This window comes from Arvicanthis niloticus, chromosome 7 (genome assembly GCF_011762505.2).
Source record: "Arvicanthis niloticus isolate mArvNil1 chromosome 7, mArvNil1.pat.X, whole genome shotgun sequence".
Classification (NCBI taxonomy): Eukaryota; Metazoa; Chordata; class Mammalia; order Rodentia; family Muridae; genus Arvicanthis; species Arvicanthis niloticus.
In genome coordinates, this window is record NC_047664.1 from 66,662,785 (window position 1) to 66,685,322 (window position 22,538).

At 40.5% G+C, this 22,538-nt stretch overlaps 1 protein-coding gene across 2 annotated transcripts in view; it reads left to right on the forward strand.

Moving 5' to 3' along the window:
- Window positions 1-3,012: 3,012 nt before the first annotated feature.
- The window catches only part of Wdr19 (WD repeat domain 19), a 67,874-nt gene continuing 48,348 nt past the window's right edge, over window positions 3,013-22,538 (forward strand). The window contains exons 1-5 of one of the 2 annotated variants that reach the window (XM_076938541.1): window positions 3,013-3,168; window positions 6,032-6,123; window positions 6,429-6,494; window positions 9,989-10,114; window positions 20,347-20,462. In XM_076938541.1, coding sequence (XP_076794656.1) covers window positions 3,163-3,168; window positions 6,032-6,123; window positions 6,429-6,494; window positions 9,989-10,114; window positions 20,347-20,462 — 406 coding nt within the window. In that variant the 5' untranslated portion in view covers window positions 3,013-3,162. The remainder of the gene's footprint in view (window positions 3,169-6,031; window positions 6,124-6,428; window positions 6,495-9,988; window positions 10,115-20,346; window positions 20,463-22,538) is intronic. The other variant, XM_034509156.2, reaches the window with a different exon arrangement.

The window sequence follows — 22,538 nt, forward strand, 5'->3', positions numbered from 1 at the left end:
GTTTTACTGCTGTGAAGAGACACCATGACCAACTCTTATGAAGGCAACTCTTTTTTTTTTTTTTTGGTTTTTCAAGACAGGGTTTCTCTGTGTATCCTTGGCTGTCCTGGAACTCACTCTGTAGACCAGGCTGGCCTCGAACTCAGAAATCCACCTGCCTCTGCCTCTCAAGTGCTGGGATTAAAGGCGTGCGCCACCACCGCCTTATGAAGGCAACTCTTACAAAGGCAAACATTTCACTGGAGCTGGCTACAGTGTCAGAGGTTTAGGTCACATGGCATCATGCAGGCAGACTTGGTGCTGTAGGAGCCAAGAGTTCTATATCTTGATCCAAAGCCAGCCCCGGGAGACTGTTCCACACTGGGCAGAGCCTGATCACTCAGAGACCTCAAGACCCACCTACACAGTGACACATTCCCTCCAACAAGGCCACATCTATTCCAACAAAGCCACACCTTCTAAGAGTGCCATGTCCCATGGGCCAAGCATATGCAAACCACCACAATTGCCTTATTTACAATTTAGCATCTTTCATTTGGTCTGCAATTGATTTCAAGTAATTTTTGTGGGAGACTTTCTTCAGATTTGCTTGCATGTGGACACACAGTAGTTCCAGCACCATGTGTTGAGAAGACAATCCTGCTGCCACACTGTGCTGCTCTTGCTGTTTGTCAAAGATCAAACTAAAGCTTTTTGGATCTTTTCTGGATGTGTTATGACCTATCAATATGTTTGCCTGTTCTATCATCCTTACCATACATTCTTTTTTTTTTCTTTTTTCTTTTTTTTTTTTTGTTTTTTTTTTTTTTTCGAGACAGGGTTTCCTTACCATACATTTTTAAAAACACTTAATTTTTTTTTTTTTTTTTTACATTTCCTTTGTATATCTGCAGTGGTGAATGTGTGCAGGGCATACATGTGAAGTTCAGAGGGCAACTTACAGAAGTCAGCTCTCTCTCTCTCTACCATATGGGACCTGGGATCAAAGCTGGCAGAAAATGTCTTTACCCATCTTGTTGGTCCATTGAAAATAATTGATTAAAAAAAATCATTATTATTAGTGCACGTGTGTGCTGCAACACATGCGTGGTGGCCACGGAACAATTTGTGGAGATGGTTCTCTCTACTCCAGGGATCAAACTGAGGTTGTCAGGCTTGCACATCGAGGGTACCTCACCCGCCCCGCTCTGCCACATTTCCTTGATGGTGTAGTTTTATAGTAGGTCTTTAAGTCAGAGAGTCTCAGTGCGCCTCCTCCTTTAATAATGGAGTGGTTATTTGTAGCTGTCCCCATTTAAAGCCTTAAACTGAACCCCAGTGGCAGCACGTTCCTATTCTGCACCACCTGCTTCTCCCTATAGACTTCAGAATCCACTTGTTAGTAAACTGATCAGGATCTTATAATTCCAGTAAATTGGCATCTCACAATACTGAATCTTACATTCAGACAACCGTGAATGAACACGGGTTGTCTCTCCTTTTTAGTTCTTTTAAATTGTTCTCATTACACTTATTTGTGTGTGCCGGCACACGTGTGCCATTGTGTCAGAGGACAACTTGTGGTAGTTGGTTCTCTCCTTCCACATTATTGTTGGCATTGTGTTGTTTCCTGGGGATTAAGTCATCAAACTCGGCAACAAGGACCCTTACCCACTGAGCCACCTCGAAGCCCTTTGAACTCTTTTAATATCTGTCTTCAGTTCTGTACTGTTCTTCATGCTCATCATGTACATATGCTGCTAGCCTCATAGCTGCATTGTGTTTTGGGAGGCACTCATACAAATGGTACTGCTCTTTTATTTCAGACCTGCTCATTACTGATAAGGAGGGGTGTGATTGCTTGATATAATTAACGATCTCTCTCTCTCCTACTGATTTTCTTCATACTCAATCACATCTACAGTTTTCCCACCTCCCTCTTCAGTCAGTCTGCTCCTTTTTCCTTCTTATTGCATCAACTAGAACTTCCACCAGAACTGAGGCAGAGTCACAAGAGGGGACATCCCTGCCTTGTTCCCAATGGGACCACTTTCAAGATTCTTAGCATTAAGGTACAACATCAGCTGTAGGCTCTTTGAAGATACTATTTACAATTTCTATTGTATGAGTTTTGGTTGTTGTCTTGCTTTTGCTTGTTTGTTTGTTTTTGAGAATTTTACATATGTTAAATTTTGTCAAATGTTTTGTTATTATAGCTGTTGATACAACCATGTAGCTTTGTTTTATTTTGTTTTGCTTGGTTTTTTTTTTTTTTTTTTTCCATTAGCCTGTTACTATTGTGACAGGGCAAGACAGTGCAGAAGTTTCTCCATCTTGTATTCTTGCTGAGGCCATTTTAGGCTTGACTACAATTTTGTCTCATTGATGAGAATCCCTATGGAAAATTATCCAACTCTATTCTAGGAACCCGAGGTTATGATGCCCAGCTAGCTTACCTTAGTTAGCTACTGTTAAACTGACTGCTTGTGCAGAATCCCACCCCCCTCCCTCCAGCTAACTGCTTATGCTTAGCTTAGCTTCCGCTAAACTTGCTTACCAGGCTCAAATTCTAGAGGCGAGTTCTTTTCTTTTTTTAACTATTCCTCCCCGACCACACTAGCTAAAATTGTCTTAATGATCCTGAAAGAAAAGGACTTCTCATACCTCATCTCCGTTAGGGCAAAATCAAAAATAAAAACCCTGCAAGCAAAAGTGAGGAAAGATACATTAGTTTCTCCAAGCCTTTTACATGTGGACCTTGTAGAAGCCGTTTGGCTCATGAGTCAATTCCCGCCTCCTACTTGCCAACACCTAGGTCCTGCTTTCTTCCCGGAATTCCCTTACATCCTCTCCTCTACCAACCGTTTCTGGTCACATAGCTTAAGACCCATTCTGTCCACAGGGCCCGCCTCCCTGACAGCCTCACCCAATCAGAGCTCAGACAGGAAGTTGACCAAACCTCATAACATTCAACTTCCCGGGGCTTAGCTCCACCTCCATCACGTGATTTTATCCACTCTGCCCACCTCTCTCAAAGGAGGGCTCCAGGGGAGCTCCGCCCCACGCTTCCTGATTGGTCGCTGTTTGCACGGTCTCCTGGGTGACGAGAACGCGGTAGCCGGGCGGGGGAGTTCTGTTGCGCCTGCGCACTTACGAGATCGGGGGTGTCGCTGGAGCCTTGAAATGAAGGTAAATAACTTACAAATGCCAGCGAGTTGAGAAGACGCGGCCGCCTCTGTATTTCCTCAGCTCTCGGAGCGCCACTCTGAGGAATTTGTGTCCCCGACCCTCCGCGGAAATGCTGAGGAGTGGGGAATGCGCTCCGGAGCGAGCGGGAGGGGATGATGGGCTTGTAGGGATGCAGGGAAAAGAAGCTCCGGAGAGCAGGCGGAGAGGGAGGCCTGTGCCCTCTGGAATCTGGTAGAAGCCTGATCTGAGTATGCCCGAACTTCTCAGCGCTGGGAACCAGTCGCTGTGGAGGTGACCCGATAATCGCGAGCTGCCTCATTTCTTGTGGCTTAATCCTGGGCAAACCAAGCCACTGGCCCAGAGCCCTAGGGAGAATAAAAGGTCTCTAAAAAACGTAATCAAAAATTACTTGGCCTGTGACCTGGCCGGTGTGCAGAGCCTTGGTCGCTAGAACACATGATGGAGAAATCTGCACACCTGTTTGCGTTCTCCACTACACGCAGGTTTTCTGACTGATTTGTTGTGAATTCCACAGGGGCAGCTGCTTGACTCCTGTGATTTACCTCAGAGATACCTACCCCTCACTGCTCTGGCAAAGATATGGAAACCCCGATTTTAAAATCGGGTTTTTTTCCCTAAAGCTTCACTGTGGCCCTTGTGTGTCCACTGGAATTGCCAGATAATTTTGCATGATTCGCTTCAGAAGGGTGATTCACTTTCCAATGTGGTGTGTCAGAAAGGAGTGAATACTGTTCTTCTTACAGTTGAGACAACTGTGCTTGAGAGTTACCGTGACATGCAACAAGCAAACCTTTTTGGTTTTCTGGTTGGAAAGCTATAACTTTTATCTCTGAGTTGTACCTAGAGCAGCTATAACTCTGTGGAAGAAAAGTAACCTGTAAGATCATGGCCAAGACAGATCTGCCATGAAGGAATAAAGTCAGGTTTAAGGACGATGTATTCCCACAGTTGCAAAAGTAAGATGCTCTTAACACATGACTGTCCATGCCTGACAAACCCTGTGTGTGCTTAGGATCATAGCGTACCTCTACTTTAAGTTGTGATTCCAGGACGCTGGCTTTCAGGAGGTGGATACAGAATAAGTTCAGACAGCACTGGAGGAGTTGTGTTGCCACTCAGATCCAGTCTTCAGCTTGGCTCAGTATCTAAGCTGCATCTACCTAGATAAGAGTGTGCTTGATGAATCTACGATATTTAAATCTAATATTTTTCATCAGGGGTCATGTTCTTAGGTATTCTAGATTGTAGCAGTCTGATATAAGAATAATATGTCAATGAAATTTCAAATTTTTAACTTATAGCAACAATAAAATTGTTAAAGAAACAGATAAAATTGTAATAATACATTTTGTTTTGCTGTATATCTCCAAAGTTTATATCAACATATAACAGAAAAATTATCAGTGAAGCCAGCATTCATTGGTATCAATGAATCAGCCCACACCTTTAAACACACTTTGGAGCTAGAGGCAGGTGGATCTCTGTGAGTTTGAGCTTAGCCCTGTCTACAGAGTATGTTCCAGGACAGCCGGGGACCCTATAAAGAGACCCTATCTGAAAAACAAACAAATAATCCATGATATCATTTGTGTTTGTCTTTGAAATCTGACATATATTTCATAGTTATAATTAATGCAAATATAAGGACCTCAGTAGATTGAATCAATGTAAAGGTTTCCCAAGTGCATATTGCCCAGCAAATATGCAATGTAAGTATATGACAAAGAAATAGGCTTAAGTAGTGAGTAAAAGAAGATAATTTTAAAGGGACTGTAAGCATCTTAGGTCTATCCAAGCTTTTTAAATAGTAATTTTGTTCAACTTAATCCCCAAAATCTGTGTCACCGTTAATAAATTCATGTTTAAATTATTTTAGCATGCATGAAGCACTGTGACCTGTTTTTATAAAGTTAATAATTGAAGATATTTAAAAGCATACACCTTTAATACCAGCACTCAGAAGAAAAAGGCAGGTGGACCTTTATGAGTTTGAGGCCAGCCTGCTCTAAATAGCAAGTCCCAGCCAAAGCTACATATTGAGACCCTGTCTCAAACCAGTCAAACGAGAACAAAAATAAGTTCTGTGATAATCTCTCTTTTACCCTGAAGTCTGTTCTAATTCATTTTGTTGCTGTGATAAAGTTACCTGACAAAAACAACTTAGGGGAGCAGGTTTATTTCAGTTTACAGTTCCAGATCACAGTCTTATCAAGCAAGGGAGGCACAATGGCAGGCACTTAAAGCAGCTATCGAGTCACATCACACCCTCAGTCAAGCATACAGAGAAATGCATGCATTCCTGCTTGCTTATCCTCAGATCAGTTCTCTTATATAGTTCTTATATAATTCAGGACCTAGGGAATGGTGCCTCTCACAGTAGGTGTTCCCACTTGAAGTAACTTAGGCTAGGCCAACCCAGTGTAGAAAGTCCCTTGTTGAGGCTGTCTTCCCAGATGATCCCAGGTTGTGTCAACAATTAAAGCCAACCATCACAAAGTCCATTCTTACTACTTACGTTTGATTGATATTGATTTTGTTTTGTTCAGTTATCATTACTTTGTTTGTTTGTTTGTTTGTTTGTTTTGAACCAGGGTCTCACTCCCTGGTTGGCCTGTTGGCTCTCAGGCTGCCCTCAAACTCACAGAGATCCCTCTGTCTGCCAAGTGCAGGCATTAAAGGTGTAAGCCACTATGCCGGGTCGCACTGGTATTTATTTATTTATACACATCATTCATTCTGCATCCTGCATATCTGCATGATTAAGCTTTGACATATTTTCTGACCAACACATAATTTCTTTTAAATGTAAAACATGTGTTTATTTTTTATTTATTTTTTTTAGCGTGTTTTCTCCCTACTAGAAAAGACTTGGCTTGGTGCTCCAATACAATTTGCCTGGCAAAAATCATCAGGAAACTACCTTGCAGTAACAGGGTAAGAGAAGAGTGAGTGTTTGAAATAGTGGCTGTGTGTGTGTGTGTATGTGTCAACACCTAACCTGTGCCCATAGTGTCTCTTTTATATACATTCTTGTGGGATCAATCTGTAGTAGAAAGAAATATTCACTTCCATTAATATCACAGTTTAAAGAGCCCCTTCCTCAGTTCTAACTTTTTAAAATACAAATTATAAAACTACCATGAGAGAACACTGACATCATTAGATAGAGCCTAATTTTTAAATGCATAGATTAATAAGAGCAATATTGAAAATAACTTTTTTATTCTACTTGCTTTCAGAGCGGATTATATTGTTAAAATCTTTGACCGCCATGGCCAAAAAAGAAGTGAAATTAGCTTACCTGGGTAAGTACAGGGTTGGATGGGAAACTTCAAGCTTTTTTGCCTAAAAGATTAAAAAATAATAATAATTACTGTCTTAAAATTAAATCAGATTGGGGCTGGGGCTCTTCAGAGGACCAGGTTCAATTCTGCGTACCCACATGACAGTTCACAACTGTCTGTAACTCTGAGATCTGACATCCTCACCCAGACATGCATGCAGGCAAGACACCAATGTACATAAAATAAAAAATAAGCCAAACAAACAGCCCCATCTCCTTTGTTTATTTTCTCTAATTATAAAGAGGATTATTTTCTTTAGGTCAAAGTCAGTAAAGTATGTGTGTGTCACTTGAGTTAGAGTTTATATCTATATACATAAATATTCATAGGAAATCTTTATCTCAGTATGATAAGTGGATCCAAAATAAGGTTTCTCTGAGGCTGGGGAGATGGCTCAGTGGTTAAAGCACTCTGGTTAAACCCCAGTTCAGATCTCAAGAACACATAAATGGTAGGGCAAAGGGAGAATGGTGACTCACCTGAAGCCTACACACACACACACACACACACCCCTACACATGAAAATGAGACAAAGATTACAAAATAAGGATTTTCCCATTAGGAATACCCAACCTGTTCTACTTTGGCCTTTCTGCTCCAGTACGTGGTTGGAGAAAAATTACTTAGAAAATGAAGACTTCTTCAGCTGTTGGGAAGTCATTGTATTCAGTGTAGATTAGGCACTCAGCAGTTACCAATGTGGAGACTCCCTGGCCTCAGTGGGCTGGCGCTGCTATACTTCTCACTGACTCACTGCTCTCCATGGTTTCCTTTGTCTGTTGCCCACTTTCCAAGTCCAGTTGTTTACTTCCCCAGCTTCTCCCATCTGCCTGCCTCGTCCTGAAGCTAGTGTTTTTCCATTTCCCATGCTCCACAGTGTTGCTTCTGATTTCCATGTGCTGGGAAATGAGATTAGAATAGTTACTTAGTGATTCTACCTAAAAAGAAGGCACCCAGTTAAAAAGCTGCTTTGAGTAACTCGTGTGAGCTTCATTGCTTCCCTCAGTGACCCCTGTTTTGCTTTTATAAGGACCTCATCTGAAGTCTGCAGCTGGATTCGTACTGGTTGAGTTTGACCAGAGAGGATCGCCAGACAAATACAATGCTATTTGTCACTCTTAAATTGGCAAATGATAATTCTGGCAACAATCTGAAAACTTTGCACCTCTATGCTCCCCAGAATTTCTAAAATTAATTGGGAAATTAAAGTTCCCAAACACATTTTAACCATTTGAAAAATAAAGTAATTGCCAAATTGTCAATCAAAGTATGTTTAGCTAACTACCCAAGAGCAAAGGGTGTCCAAATGAAAAATAGCATTGTATAAATGAAGAAGTCTGGGTTTTGAGAATTGGAGAAATTATAAAATTAAAATATGATATCTATGCATTACATATTTTATACACACATATATTGTTTTGTTTTGTTTTTTGATGGCTCACTTTGACCTCAGTGTGTAGCTGTGAATGACCTTGAAGTCCTGATCATACTCACTTGTGCCACCAAATGCTGGGTACCCAAGTGTCTTACTTAGTTAGGGTAACTATTGCTCTGATAAAACACCATGAACAAAAGCAAGGGGTGAGGGGGAAAAGGTTTATTTGACTTGTGCTTTCATATCACTGTTCATCATTAAAGGAAGTCAGGATGGGAACCCAAGAAAGGAAGGAACGTGGAGGCAGGAGTGGATGCTTGCTGGCTTGCTCCCATAGTTCTCTCTGCCTGCTTTCTCATAGAACTCAGGACCAGGAGCCCAGATGTGGCCCCACCCACAATGGCCTGGGCCCTCCCCCATCAATCACTAGTTAAGAAAATGCTCTATGGGCTGGCCCATAGCCCAACCTTATGAAGACATTTTCTCATTTGAGGCTCTAGCCTCTCTGATGACTATGGTTTGTGTCAAGTTGATATAAAACTAGCCTGCATAACTGGCCCCTTGACACACAGACACAGCACTGTTAAGCCAAAACCTTTCCCTCCTTGTTCATTCCTAAGATCACACATTAAAAAAGATATTACAAAAGCCAGGCAGTGGTGGCACACGCCTTCTTTAATCCCAGCACTTGGGAGGCAGAGGCAGGCAGACTTGGCTACACAGAAAAACCCTGTCTCAAAAACATCCCCCCCAAAAAAGATATCACAATATAAATCATCTTACATAACATCCCACAGCCTTTAAAAATTCAAACACTTAAAAAATTGTCTCTTTAAAATATCCAGTCTTTTTTAAAATCCAAAGTCTTATAAAAGCTAATGTCTGTCAACTGTGGGTTCTTATAAAATCAAAAAATAAATTACTTTTTACTTCAGGAGGGAAGAACCAGGGCACAAATTCAAATAAAAGGAAAACCAAACTCCAGCTGTAAATAACTCAATGTCCAGTGTCTAGGATCCATTTATGGTCTGCTGGGCTCCTCCAAAGGCCTTGAGTCAGTTCTTTGACCCCTCCCTCTGCAGCACAGACATCTTGTCTTCTAAGCTCAGCCAGGGTCCACTCCACTGCTGCTGCTTTTCTTGGTGGTCATCCCATGGCATCTCCAAAATACTGGGGTCTCTTGCTAAAACTGGGCTGTATTTTCACCAATAGCCTCTCATAGGCTCTCTTCATGGTACCAAACCTCAGCTTCTCTTGACCCCCTTAATCCTGGACCTTCAACTGCTACTGAGACTGCAACTTCACCAAAGGCCTCTCCTGGCTCACTGGCTCCTGGCTCCTTAGCTGCTCTCCATGACCCCTTCATGCCTTCAAAATCAGCACCACCTGGGTGACTCTTACCCTGCTAAGTTTTGCTAGAAACATGAGTTAGAACCTTAGCCACCTCTGGAACACAACTTCTGTGTGCTGAGGAATCACTTCCCAGAAGATCTTACCTCAATGGTGCTGGTCTTTTCTAAATCACTGCTAATTTCTCAGCTTCAGCTAACCAGCATCAAATACCCCAGCAGTGCACAGGGGTCCCTTTAGTGGTTCTCGTATTTTGTTAATTGCAGCTGACTCGAGCCTCAGCTGAGCTTGACTCAGATGTGCATTGACCCAAATAAAGTTCTTGACTCTCAAACTTCCCTCTGGAACTGCAGAAGCCAGGCCGCCATCCGCTATATTTCTTTTAAAATTCTTACCTTCCACACTCCCACAGAACACCTCACCAAGCTTTGAACACCCAATGGCTTTTCTAGACCAAAGTTCTAAAGTCCTTCCACAGTCCTCCAAAACAGCATAGTTATATCTGTCACAACAGTACCTCACTATCCTGCTGCCAACTTATGGCTTATTAGGGTTTCTCTTGCTATGATAAAACACCATGACCAAAAAGCAAGTTGGTGAGGAAAGGATTATTTAGCTTATGCTTCTACACAATGGTCCCTCATAGAAGGAAGTCATAGATTGGTGGGTGTTTGTTTCTTCTGTCTGACTTTTGAGAAGTGGATAGTAATGGTATTCTCTTTTCTAAAAGCAACTGTGTTGCCATGGATTGGGATAAAGATGGCGATATCCTGGCAGTGATTGCTGAGAAGTCTACTTGTATTTATCTGTGGGATGCCAACACAAATAAAACCAGCCAGCTGGACAATGGCATGAGGTAAGGATACCTTTGGTGTTAAGTGGTGATCTTAGTACTTCTGTCATTTTATATCATTTTTTATTAATGTCAGTAATTGTACTTTTATTGGGATATAATATGGTATTTTAACAGATGCATGCCTTGTGTACTGGTCAGATCAGTGTGATTGACATTTCTCAACTCTAGTTAAATTTCTTACTGAGCAATGTCACTGTTTGTCATCTTCCAGTTATTTTTGAAGCTTGCACTGAGAAATGTGACTGTTTGTCCTCCTGATGCTGAGAGTGTTTACTGCTTTGATTTTGGGGACACAATGATGAATCCCCACCTCCTTTTTTTTTTTTTTTTTTTTTTTTTTTAGAGTTCTTTATTATGTATACGGCATCTTGTCTGTATGTATGTCTGCAGGCCAGAAGAGGGCACCAGATCTCATTACAGATGGTTGTAAGCCACCATGTGGTTGCTGGGAATTGAACTCAGGACCTCAGGAAGAGCAACCAGTTCTCTTAACCACTGAGTCATCTTTCCAGCCTGAGTCCCCCCGCCCCTTTTTTTTTTTTTTAAAGTTGCCTTTTTGGTGTTTTCTTTCATTTTGAAACAGGATCTCATGATGTAGCCCTCGCTGTTCTGGCACTCGCTATATAAACCAGACTGGCTTAGAACTCACAGAGATCTGCCTGCCTCTGCCTCCTAAGAGCTGGGATTAAAGGCATTTATGTGCTGCCATGCCTGGCCATGAGTTGTTGTTATTGTTGTTGTTGCTGCTGCTGCTGCTGCTTTGGTTTGGTTTGGTTTGGTTTGGGTTTTTTGAAGCACAATCTCATATAGCCCAGTCTGACCTGGAGCTCATTGTGGAGCTAAAGATGACTTTGAACTGACCCTCGTGTTCCTTCCTCCTAAGTGCTAGATTACAAACCTATACCATCATGCCTGTATTAGTTTTCTTATGATAGAAAAACCCCATTCCTTTTATGGTTGATATGTGTAATCCTCCTGTTAATTAGAATAAAGATGTTATGGCCACTCATGGTGGCACATACCTTCCCCCAGAAATAGGCAGATCTCTGAATTCAAAGCCAGCCTAGTCTACATAGCAAGTTCCAGGACAGACAGGACTATATAGAGAGATCCTGTCTCAAAACAAATAAAGACAAAAGAATAAAGATATTATGATTGTGAAATAGCTTCTTTTTATTAATCAATCAATCAATCAATTAATTAATATCCCAATTGCAGCTTCCCACTCCCCTCCTTTCAGTCCTTCCCTCTCACCTTAGCTCTCCCACCCCACCTCTCCCTTTCTCCTCTGAGAAGGGGAGGCTTCCCATGAATATCAAACTGCCTTGGCATATCAAATTACAGTAGGACTAGGTGCATCTTCTTTTATTGAGGCTAGACAAGGCAGCATAGTTAGAGGAAAGGAATCCAAAGGCAGACAACATAGTCAGAAATAGCTCCTGCTCCTTCTGTTAGGGGTCCCACATGAAGATCAAGCTGTACATCTGTGACATTGTTCAGGGGGCCTATGTCCATCCCATGCATGCTCTCTGGCTGGTGGTTCAGTCTTATTGAACCCCTTTGGGCCCAGGTTAGTTGATTCTGTGGATTTCTTGTCTTTGTCCTCTCTGGCTCCTTCAATCTTTCCTCCCCCTCTTCCACAGAATTCCTTAAGCTCCACCTAATGTTTGTCTGTGGGTCTCTGCATATGTTTCTATTAGCTGCTGGGTGAAGCCTCTCAGATGACAATTATGCTAGGTTCCTGTCTGCAGTTATAGCAGAATATCATTAATATTGTCAGGGAGGGGGCTCTCTCTCATGGCATGGGTCTCAAGTTGGGCCAGTCATTGGTTGGTCATTCCCTCAGTTTCTGCTCCATCTTTACCCCTGCACATCCTGTAGGCAGGACAAATTGTGGGTCAAAGATTTTAATGGCTGGGTTGGTGTCCCCATCTCTCCACTGGAAGTCTTAACCTAGTTACTGGAGATTGCTATTTCAGGTTCCATATGACCTATTGCTAGGAGTCTTAGCTAGGGTCAACTTCATGATTCCTGGTAGTTTCCATTGTCCTGGGTTTCTAGTTCATCACAGAGATGTCTCCTACCTCCCACAGATTCCAGTTTCCTTCCCCAGTCTTCTCTCTTTCCATCCTCACCACACTTCTTTGGGTCTGTGGATTGTAGAATGGTTATCCTGTACTTTATGACTAACATCCATGAGTATGTACCATGTGTGTCTTTCTGAGTCTGGGTTACCTCCCTCAGGATGATCTTATCTAGTTCCATCCATTTGCCTGCCAATTTCTTGATGTCATTGTTTTTAATAGCTGAATAATGTTCTATTGTGTAAGTGTACCACATGTTCTTTATCTGTTCTCTGCTTGAAGGACATCTAGATTGTTTCTAGTTTATGGCTATTATGAATAAAGCTACTAGTTGAGCAAGTATCCATGTGGAATGGTGGAGCATCTTTTGGGTATATGCTTAGGAGCAATATAGCTGAGTCCTGAAGCAGAACTATTCCCATTTTCTGAGAAACCGCCAAATTGATATCCAAAGTGGCTGTCCAAGTTTGCACTCCAACCAGCAGTGGAGGAGTGTTCTCCTGGCTCTACATCTTCACCAGCATGAGCTGTCACTTGACTTTTTGATCTTAGCCATTCTGATGAGTGTAAGATGGAATCTCAGGGTTGTTTTGATTTGCATTTCCCTGATGACTAAGGATGTTGAACATTTCTTTAGTGCTTCCTGGCCACTAGAGAGTCCCCTGTTGAGAATTCTGTTTAGCTCTGTACCCCACTTTCAAATTGGGTTATTTGGCTTGTTGAGGTCTAATTTCTTGAGTTCTTTATATATTTTGGATATCAGCCTTCTGTCAGACATAGGGTTGGTGAAGATCTTTTCCCATCCTGTGGGCTGCCATTTTGTCCTATTGACAAGTTTCCTTTGCCTTACAGAAGCTTTCAGTTTCATGAGGTCACATTTATTATTCGTGTTCTTTCTGTTCAAGAAATTGTCTCTTGTGCCAATGCATTCAAGGCCATTCCTCACTTTTTCTTCTTTCAGAGTTAGTGTATTGGTTTTATGTTGAGGTCCTTGGTCCACTTGGACACGAGTTTTGTGCAAGGTGATAGATATGGATCTATCTGCATTCTATGTGTAGATATCCAATTAGATCAACATCATTTGTCTAAGATGCTTTCTCTTTGCCATCATATGGTTTTGGCTTCTTTGTCAAAAATCAAGTGTCCATATGTCCATATGTGTGTGGATTTACTTCTGGTTCTTTGATTCAATTCCATTGATCAACCTATCTGTTTTTATGCCAATACCCTGTTTTAATTACTATTGCTCTGTAGTACAGCTTGAAATCAGGGATGGTGATATCTCCAGAACTTCTTTTATTGTATTGTTTTAGCTATCCTTTGTTTATTTTGGTTTTCCATATGAAGTTGAGCTCTTTCAAGATCTGCAAAGAATTGTGTTGGAATTTTGATTGGAATTTCATTGAGTCTATAGATTACTTTTGGTAAGATGATCATTTTTACTATGTTAATTCTACCAATCCTTGAGCATAGGAGATCTTTCCATCTTCTAATATTTTCTGCAGTTTCTTTCTTCAGAGACTTACAGTTTTCATTATACAGATCTTTCACTTGTTTGGTCAGATTTACAGCAAAATATTTTATATTATTTGTAGCTATTATGAAAGGTGTTATTTCCCTTATTTCTTTTTTTTTTTTTTTCTTTTTTTGGTTTTTTGAGACAGAGTTTCTCTGTATAGCCTTGGCTGTCCTGGAACTCACTCTGTAGACCAGGCTGGCCTCGAACTCAGAAATCCGCCTGCCTCTGCCTCCCAAGTGCTGAGATTAAAGGCGTGCACCACCACCGCCTGGCGTTTCCCTTATTTCTTTCTTAGCCTGTTCATTGTTTGTGTAAAGAAGGGCTACTGTTTTGTTTTGTTTGTTTTGTTTTGTTTTTTAGTGAAATTTGTATCCAGCCACTTTGTTGAAGTTGTGTATCAGTTTGTGTAAAGAAGGGCTACTGTTTTGTTTTGTTTGTTTTGTTTTGTTTTTTAGTGAAATTTGTATCCAGCCACTTTGTTGAAGTTGTGTATCAGCTGTAGGAGTTCTCTGGTAGAATTTTTGGGGTCACTTATATACACTGTCATATCATCTGCAAATAGTGATACCTTGACTTCTTCTTTTTTAAGTTGTATTCCCTTGATCTCCTTTAGTTATCTTATTTTTCTAGCTAGAATTTCAAGTACTATATGGAATAAATACAGAAAGAGTGGGCATCCTTGTCTTGTTCCTGATTTTAGTGGAATTGCTTTAAGTTTCTCTCCATTTTATTTGATGTTGACTATTGGCTTGTTGTGTATTATCTTTATTGTGTTTAGGTATGCAAATCTAAGGTACATACCTTTAAACACAATAAAATCAATTATGATCTCTCCAATAGTTTTATCTTGAAGAGGTGTTGGATTTTGTCAAAGTGTTTTTCAGCATCTAATGAGACGATCGTGTAGGTTTTATTTTTTCTATCAGTTTATTTATATGGTGGGTTACATTGATGGATTTTCATATGTTGAACCATCCCTGCATCCCTAGGATGAAGCATACATGACCATGGTGGCTGATGGTTTTGATATGATCTTGGATTTGGTTTGCAAATATTTTATTGACTATTTTTGCATCACTGAAATTCTCTTTCTTTGTTGAGTCTTTGTGTTGTTTAGGTATCAGAGTGACTGTGGCCTCATAGAATGAGTTCTGCAATGTTCCTTCTGTTTCTATTTTGTAGAATAATCTGAGGAGTATTGGCATTAGCCCTTCTTTGAAAGTTTGGTAGAATTATGCCAATCTGGTCCTGGGATATTTTTTGGTTGGAAGACTTTTAATAACTTTCTATTTCCTTAAGGGTTATAGATCCTCTTAAATTGTGTACCTGATCTTGATTTAACTTTGGTAATTGGTATCAAGCAAACCATTCATTCCATTTAGATTTTCCAATTTTGTGAAGTACAGGTTTTTGAAGTAAGACCTAATGATTCTTCGGATTTCCTCAGTGTCTGTTGTTATGTACCTTTTTCATTTTTGATTTTATTAGTTTGGATATTCCCTCTACCTTTTAAGCTACTTTTGCTAAGGGTTTGTTTATCTTGTTGATTTTCTCAAAGAACCAACTCTTGGTTTCATTGATTCTTTGTATTGCTCTCTTCATTTCTACTTTATTGATTTCAGCCCTGAGCTTGATTATTTCCTGCCATCTGGTCTTCTTGGGCATGTTTGCTTCTTTTTGTTCTAGAGCTTTCAGCTGTGCTGTTAGGCTGTTAGTATGAGACCTCTCCAGTTTCTGTTTGAAGGCACTCAGTGCTATGAACTTTCCTCTTAGCACTGCTTTCATTGGGTCCAGAAAGTGTGGGTATGCTGTGCCTTCATTTTCATTAAATTCTAGAAAGTCTTTAGTTTCTTTATTTTTTTCCTGATCAGTTATCACTGAGTAGAGAGTTATCCAGTTTCCATGAGTTCGTAGGCTTTCTATTGTTTCTGTTGTTGTTAAAATCCAGCTTTAATCCATGGTAGTGATAAGATACAGAGAGTTATTGCACTCTTCTTGCATATGTTGACACTTGCTTTGTGACCGGAGTATATGATCAATTTTGGAGAAGGTTCGATAAGGTGCTGAGAAGAAGGTGTATTCTGTGTTTGGGTGAAATGTTCTATAGATACCTGTTAGGCTTATTTTATTCATAACATCTGTTAGTTTCCTTATTTCTCTGTTTAGTTTCTGTCTGCATGACCTATTCACTGGTGTGAGTTGGGTGTTGAAGTCTCCCACTATTAATCTGTGGGGTTCTGTGACGGTTTGCATATGCTTGGTCCAGGGAGTGGCACTATTAGAAGGTGTGACCCTGTTGCAGAGGTGTGGCCTTGTTGGAGTAGGTGTGTCATCGTGGATATGGGCTTTAAGACCCTCATTCTAGCTGCCTGGAACTCAGTCTTTTTCTAGGAGCCTTCAGATGAAGATGTAGAACTCTCAGCTCTGCACCATGCCTGCCAAGATGCTGCCATGCTCCCACCTTGAAGATACTAGACTGAACCTCTGAACCTGTAAGCCAGACCCAATTAAATATTGTCCTTATAAGAGTTGCCTTGGTCATGGTGTCTGTTTTACAGCAGTAAAACCATAACTAACACAGGTTCAATGTGTGATTTAAGCTTTAATAATGTTTCATTTACAAATGTGGGTACCCTTGCATTTGGGACATAGATATTCAGAATTGAAACATCATCTTTGTTGATTTTTCCTTTGATGAGTATGAAGTGTTTCCCCCCTTCTCTTTTGATTAATTTTGGCTGTAGAATGTCTGCTTCAGCTTGTTTCTTGGGTCTGTTTGCGTGGAAAATCTTTTTCCACCACTTTGAGGTAATCTATCTTTGTGGCTGAGCTGTTTCTAATATGCAGCAGAATGATGGATCTTGTTTTTATATCCACTCTGTTAGCCTGTGTCTTTTTATTGGGGAATTGATTCCATTAATATTGAGAGATATTAATGACTGATATTCTGAATTCCTGTTATTTTAATGTTGGTGGTTGTGGTGGTACTATGTGCCTACCTTCTTTTGGTGTTGCTGGTGTGGGATTATTTATTTCCTGTGTTTTCTTGGATGTAGATAGCCTCCTTAAGTTGGAATTTTCTTTCTAGTATCTTCTGTAGGGCTAGATTTGTAGGTAGATACTGTTTAACTTTATTTTTTCCTGGATTATCTTGTTTTCTATGGTGATTGAAGTTTTTCTGGGTATAGTAGTCTGTGATCTCTTAGAGACTGCAAGATATCTGCTCATCCCCTTTTGGCTTTTAGAGTCTCCCTTTTGAGAGGTTGGGTATAATTCGGAAAGGTCTGCTTTTATATTGTATTTGGCCTTTTTCCCTTGCAGCTTTTAATATTCTTTCCTTGGTCTGTACAATTCCTGTTTAGTTTATTATGTGGCAGGAGGATTTTCTTTTCTGGTCCAATCTATTTGGTGTTCTGTAGGCTTCTTGTATGTTTATAGTCATCTTTTCTTTAAGTTGACAAAATTTTCTTCTATGACTTTGTTGAAAATATTTTCTGGGCCTTAAAGCTGGGAATCTTCTCCTTTTTCTATTCTTTTTACTCTTAGGTTTGGTCTTCTCATAGTGTCCCAGATTTCCTGGATGTTTTGTGTCAGGAACTTTTTAGATTTAACATTTTCTTTGACCAAATTTTTTTCTATTGTATCTTCTACACCTGAGATTTTCTCTTCCATCTCTTGTATTCTGTTCATGTTGTGTCTACAGTTCCTGTTCTCTTACCTAGGTTTTCCATCTCCAGGATTACCTTCTTTTAAGAAGTCTTTTGGTGAACATACTGAAAATGAAAATGATGAGACAAAATTTATATGAAAAATCAGGAGGTGGGATGACAGCAGTGGTGTACAGTGAAAGACCTTACATCGAACAAAAAGTAGACAGCAAGCATACAGCAGGCTGTGCTCTCACCTCCACGTGTCTCCTGAAAGAAGGATGCAGTCCATTCTGTCAGCAGTTAGTTAGTTAGTTAGTTTGTTTGTTTGTAAAGGGATATAGATGTGTTAATGACAGCATGTGGAGATGACTGTATGCATGTGTGCATGACTGTGTGCATACACTTGTGTGTGGATTCCAGGGATTTAATTTACATCATCAGACTTGGTAGCAAGTGTGTTCGACTGTTAAGCCAGCCCTACAATAGATTGTTAACTGAATGTTTACTTTATTCACGTGTTATTGCAGCTAACCTTTCATATACTTTTTTAGTATTTCACTTCCAAGTATCATCATATGTATGACCTTTGACACTGAATTCAGTAATTCAAATTGTATCAACTGCACACTGAGTTTTTGGTGCTCTGATTACAGGTTGGCCAGACAAAGTCTCCTCCCATTTTTAACCTTTATCCTAACTCAATGTTGTGGGAAACAGAAAAAAAAAAGTGCTTAAAAACACTAAAACAGAAGCATGGTCTGTCTGTGGCACTCAGAATGTAGCTACATTGGAATCATGTAGAAGAGTTGGTAATACACAGATTTCTAGGTAGCCCAATGCCCTGAGTCTCTGACTGAGTGTGTCTGAGATGGGATCTGATAAGAAGTGGCATTTCCAACAACCTTGGGGCGATGCTGCTGGCTCTGGGATTAAATTTTTGAGTTGTTCTGTTGTGATTCGTTGTGATTTTTCCCCTCAGTATATGAAGGAGCTAGTCTTCAGAACGTTAGCATTTCCTTTTGCAGAGAGCCATAGAAATAGCCAGCCTGTGAGTCACAGAATGTGTGTAAGAACTTGGGGCTGGCAATAAGGTGCCAAACTGATGAGCTGAGTTTGATCCCAGGCCCCACGTGGTAGAAGGAAGAACCAGCACCTACAAGTTTTCCTCTAGCTGTGACATCACAGCCACCACTCACATCACAAATGTAATTTAAGAAACTTTTAGACAAGAGTGTTCTCTCTGCCTGCTTCTGGACAACCTTGTAATAGCAGTGGAGCAACCAACAGAATTCTTTTTCTTTTTAATTTTTTGGTGTAGCTAGGAATTGACCCAGGGCTTTGTTCACCCATACACTCTACCACTAAAATATATGCTCAGCCAAGATATACCCTTTTTAAGATTATTAATTCCCAATGGTTCCCCCAATTTAATTTGCCATGTTATTGAAAGCTACTTGTCCCCCACCTTTACCCCTTGTGAAATTGTATGTGGTACCATTTTGTGTGTGTGTGTGTGTGTGTGTGTGTGTGTGTGTGTTGTGTGTGTGTAGACCCAGGGGTGATCACTTGATCACTCTCCACATTATTCACTGAACCCAGAGCTTTCCAGTGTGGGTAGTCTAGCCAGCTTGCTCTGGGGATCCCACTCCTGTCTTACAAACACCGAAATTACAGGCAGGCCCACCAAGCATTTACACAGATTCTGAAAACCCAATCTGCTCCCCTCACACTTGTGTGGTGAGAACTTTGTTTACAAAGCCATCTTCCTAGACCTCAAAAACTACCTTAAAACAAAATAAAACAAACAAAAAACAATGCTTAAATTTCATGTCCCCACTCTAGAGCCAGTGGGACCTAGGAGAATGGAGTTGATTATTGAGGTGGACTAAAGTCTCACACAAGAGCCAACTTTATTCAGAGCATCAGACAATTTATACTCTGAGGGTTAAGTAGAGTCATGTGAGAAAAGTGTACAGTCGCAAGGGCAAGCTGCACGAGGCTGACAGACCACACAGGGCAGGCAAACCACATATTGCAAAAACATGGTTTTCCATAGAGGCATATAAACAAATAACAGTAGCCAGTAGTAATGAATAATCTGAAGTAAACTCACTCCTATCCACTGCACGTAAGAAGAGCATGCAAACACATTCCAAAAACAATTCTGTTTTTGAAGAAACTGAGTTCCCAGGACTGTCTTGTTTTCTTGTAGTTTTTTCACAAGCACTCAGAATTCTTCTCTTTCAACTCTATCCTTGAGCCATGTTCCAACAGTTTCCATTAAAATTTTTACCATAATTATAGTCAAAACCATCATTAGTAACACAAATCACCTTATGAATTTGAGGTTCTATAACAAAGTCTATATTATTATTATTATTATTATTATTATTAATTTTGAGTCTACCTGCTGCCAAGATTATCTTATTCTGTCTCCGATTTTTCTTTTAAATTTTTTATTTATTTATATTATATGTAAATTTTGCCTTCTATGTATGGTCTTGCCAGCATGTATGACTGTGAAGCACGTGTATTCCTGGTGCCTTCAGAGGCCAGAAGATCTCCAGCAACTGGTGTTACAGACAGTTGTGAACTACCATGGGGTTGGTGCTGGTAATCAAACATGGGTCCAGCTAGTGTTCTTAGCTTCTGAGCCATCTCTCTGCCACCTCCAAAATTCTTTTAGCATGTAGTCTTCATCTAAAACACATAAGCTGTGTGAATTTTTTTGTTTATTTGTTTTGTTTTGTTTTTTCTTGAGACAGAGTCTTACTATGTAGCCATGCCTGGTCTTGAACTCACAGAGATCTGCCTGCCTCTGCCGCCTGAGTGCTAGGATTACAGCTAAAAGGTCATGAGCTATAATGTCGCACTTCAGCTTCTAAGCAGAAGTTAAAGTTATACATGAAATATTTCTTACAGGATGATTAAGGGGTTATGATTGTGAATTATTAGGTAATCTATATCTTAATGTTACAGGGATCAAATGTCTTTCCTTCTTTGGTCAAAAACTGGAAGTTTCCTGGCTGTTGGGACCATTAAAGGGAATTTGCTCATCTATAACCATCAGACATCTCGAAAGATTCCTGTTCTTGGTAGGTTCTGCCTAGAAACACTGCTACATGTTTGCAATGCTTTTCTGAGAGTCAGTTCCATTGTCTCAGATTTCTCTGAGACAGCGTGGAAAAATGTGTAGAGAAAGGTTTCCCTGGTCCATCTTAGATACCTGTCTAAGAAGATCCCTCTCCTGCTTGCTAAGATTTCCTGAAGTGCACAGGACAGACTGGGTTAAGGTCAGCCTGTGTCTTTGGCCATCAGGACATCAGTGGTACCCATTTTCCCTCGCACAGCCAGGTTGTATCGCTAGACATGGAATAGTTCATATGCGTATCAACAACTGTTGACCCCACATGTTGGTTAATTTAGTCAGTGTGGTTGTATTATTCTATATACTAATTTTAATCCATATAGTAAGTGAACCAAAACGTTCAGTGACTGCTTCCATAGGGAGTATCCATGCTCCTCATCCTTACCCCACCTGGTCTCCGAACACCAGTTGAATGCAGACTTTGGGATGTGAGTGGTTTGCCCATCTGACTTGTATGGAGTGCTCAGGCTCCTCCCTCTTCTGTTCACTTGGCCTTGGCCCTTGAATACCCTTGAAGGTTGACCCTTTTCACTGTAGCATCACTCTGATGAGTGAGCAAGGCTAACTGCATGCAGGTGGCCTGGAAGCCTCTCCGCCACCAAGGGAGGCACCTACAGGACACGTGGGGAAGTGCTTTCCACTAAGAGCAGTGAGTCATTTCAAATTATTTTCACATCTATCTCTTTAGTTTTAATTTTAATTTTAATTTTAATGATGAGAGATAAATAGAAACATCATTAATCTATTAGAAAGACCAAACTTACAATTTTCTCCCAGTGACAAAAGTCAACTTTTTTCCATATAAATTGTCTGTACAACTCCTGTAGGCATTTTGTTTCCCACTTTATCTTCGAAAATGTCTTCTAGTACATTTATAAGCCCCAGAGATTTGGACACTGGATGTGTATGGAAATAGTATTTTAGAATATGATCATTCTCATAACAGGCTGTCATACGAACATAATGTTATGTGTAATCTGTATTTAATATGAATATGATTCTGCCACATTTTTTTTGAGACAGGTTTTTCTCTTTGCCCTGGCTGTCCTAAAACTCTCTGTGTAGACCAGGCTAGCCTGGAACTCAGATATTTTCCTGCCTCTGCTTCCCAAATGCTGGGATTTAAAGGTGTGTGCCACCACTGCCCAGTGCCACATTCTTACTTAATAGTCATATAAAGACATACCTGAAAAGACTAGAATTAATTGCCCATCTCAGGTCCTTTAGATAAATATGTTGTTGCCTCTCTCATACTTGTTTGGGATTCATGGCTCAGCCCTGTTTCCTTTTAACTTTTTAAGAAAGACTTGTTTTTATTATTTTAAACTATGTTTAGGTATCGCTGCACATGAGGTAGCGCAGATGCTGTGGAGGCCAGAGGTGTTGGATCCACTGGAGCTGAGATTACAGATGGTTGTCTGTAATCAGATGCTGGCAACTGATGTTGGGTCCTCTGGGAAAACAGCAAATGCTCTTAACCACTGGGCTATCTCTCCAGTTCCTCTTCTTAAGTTTACTTAAAATCAGGTCATCCCACCCATGGCTGCTTGATCCACCAGCACTGTATAGTAACCAAATATGCAGTTCATGTTGTACTGATCTGTGCCTTTGAGCTCGACAAGATGCTGGTGTTTCTTGCTGTACAGCATTCTGATATGCACACACATGTTAGTTCTGACAGTTTAATTAAATAATGCCAGTCTCCCATTTTGGTCACCAGAGTGACCAGAAGTACTAGGTCATTACTCCCATTAGGTCACAAGAGTACTCTAAGTTCATGATAACTGTTCTTACTGATGTTATGCTTAACCTGAGTTTTAAGCAGAGTGACAGTGTATAGGAAAAAGAAAGGTTTCTTCTCCCTTTCCTTGGTAAAGAAAGGAATTTATGGGCCAGTGAGATGGCTCAGCAGGTAAAGGCACTTGCTGCCAAACCTAACAACATGAATGCAATCTCTGAAACCTGCATGGTGAAGAAGAGAATCAACTCCAAAAGGTTGTCCTTTGACCTCTGTATGTGCACT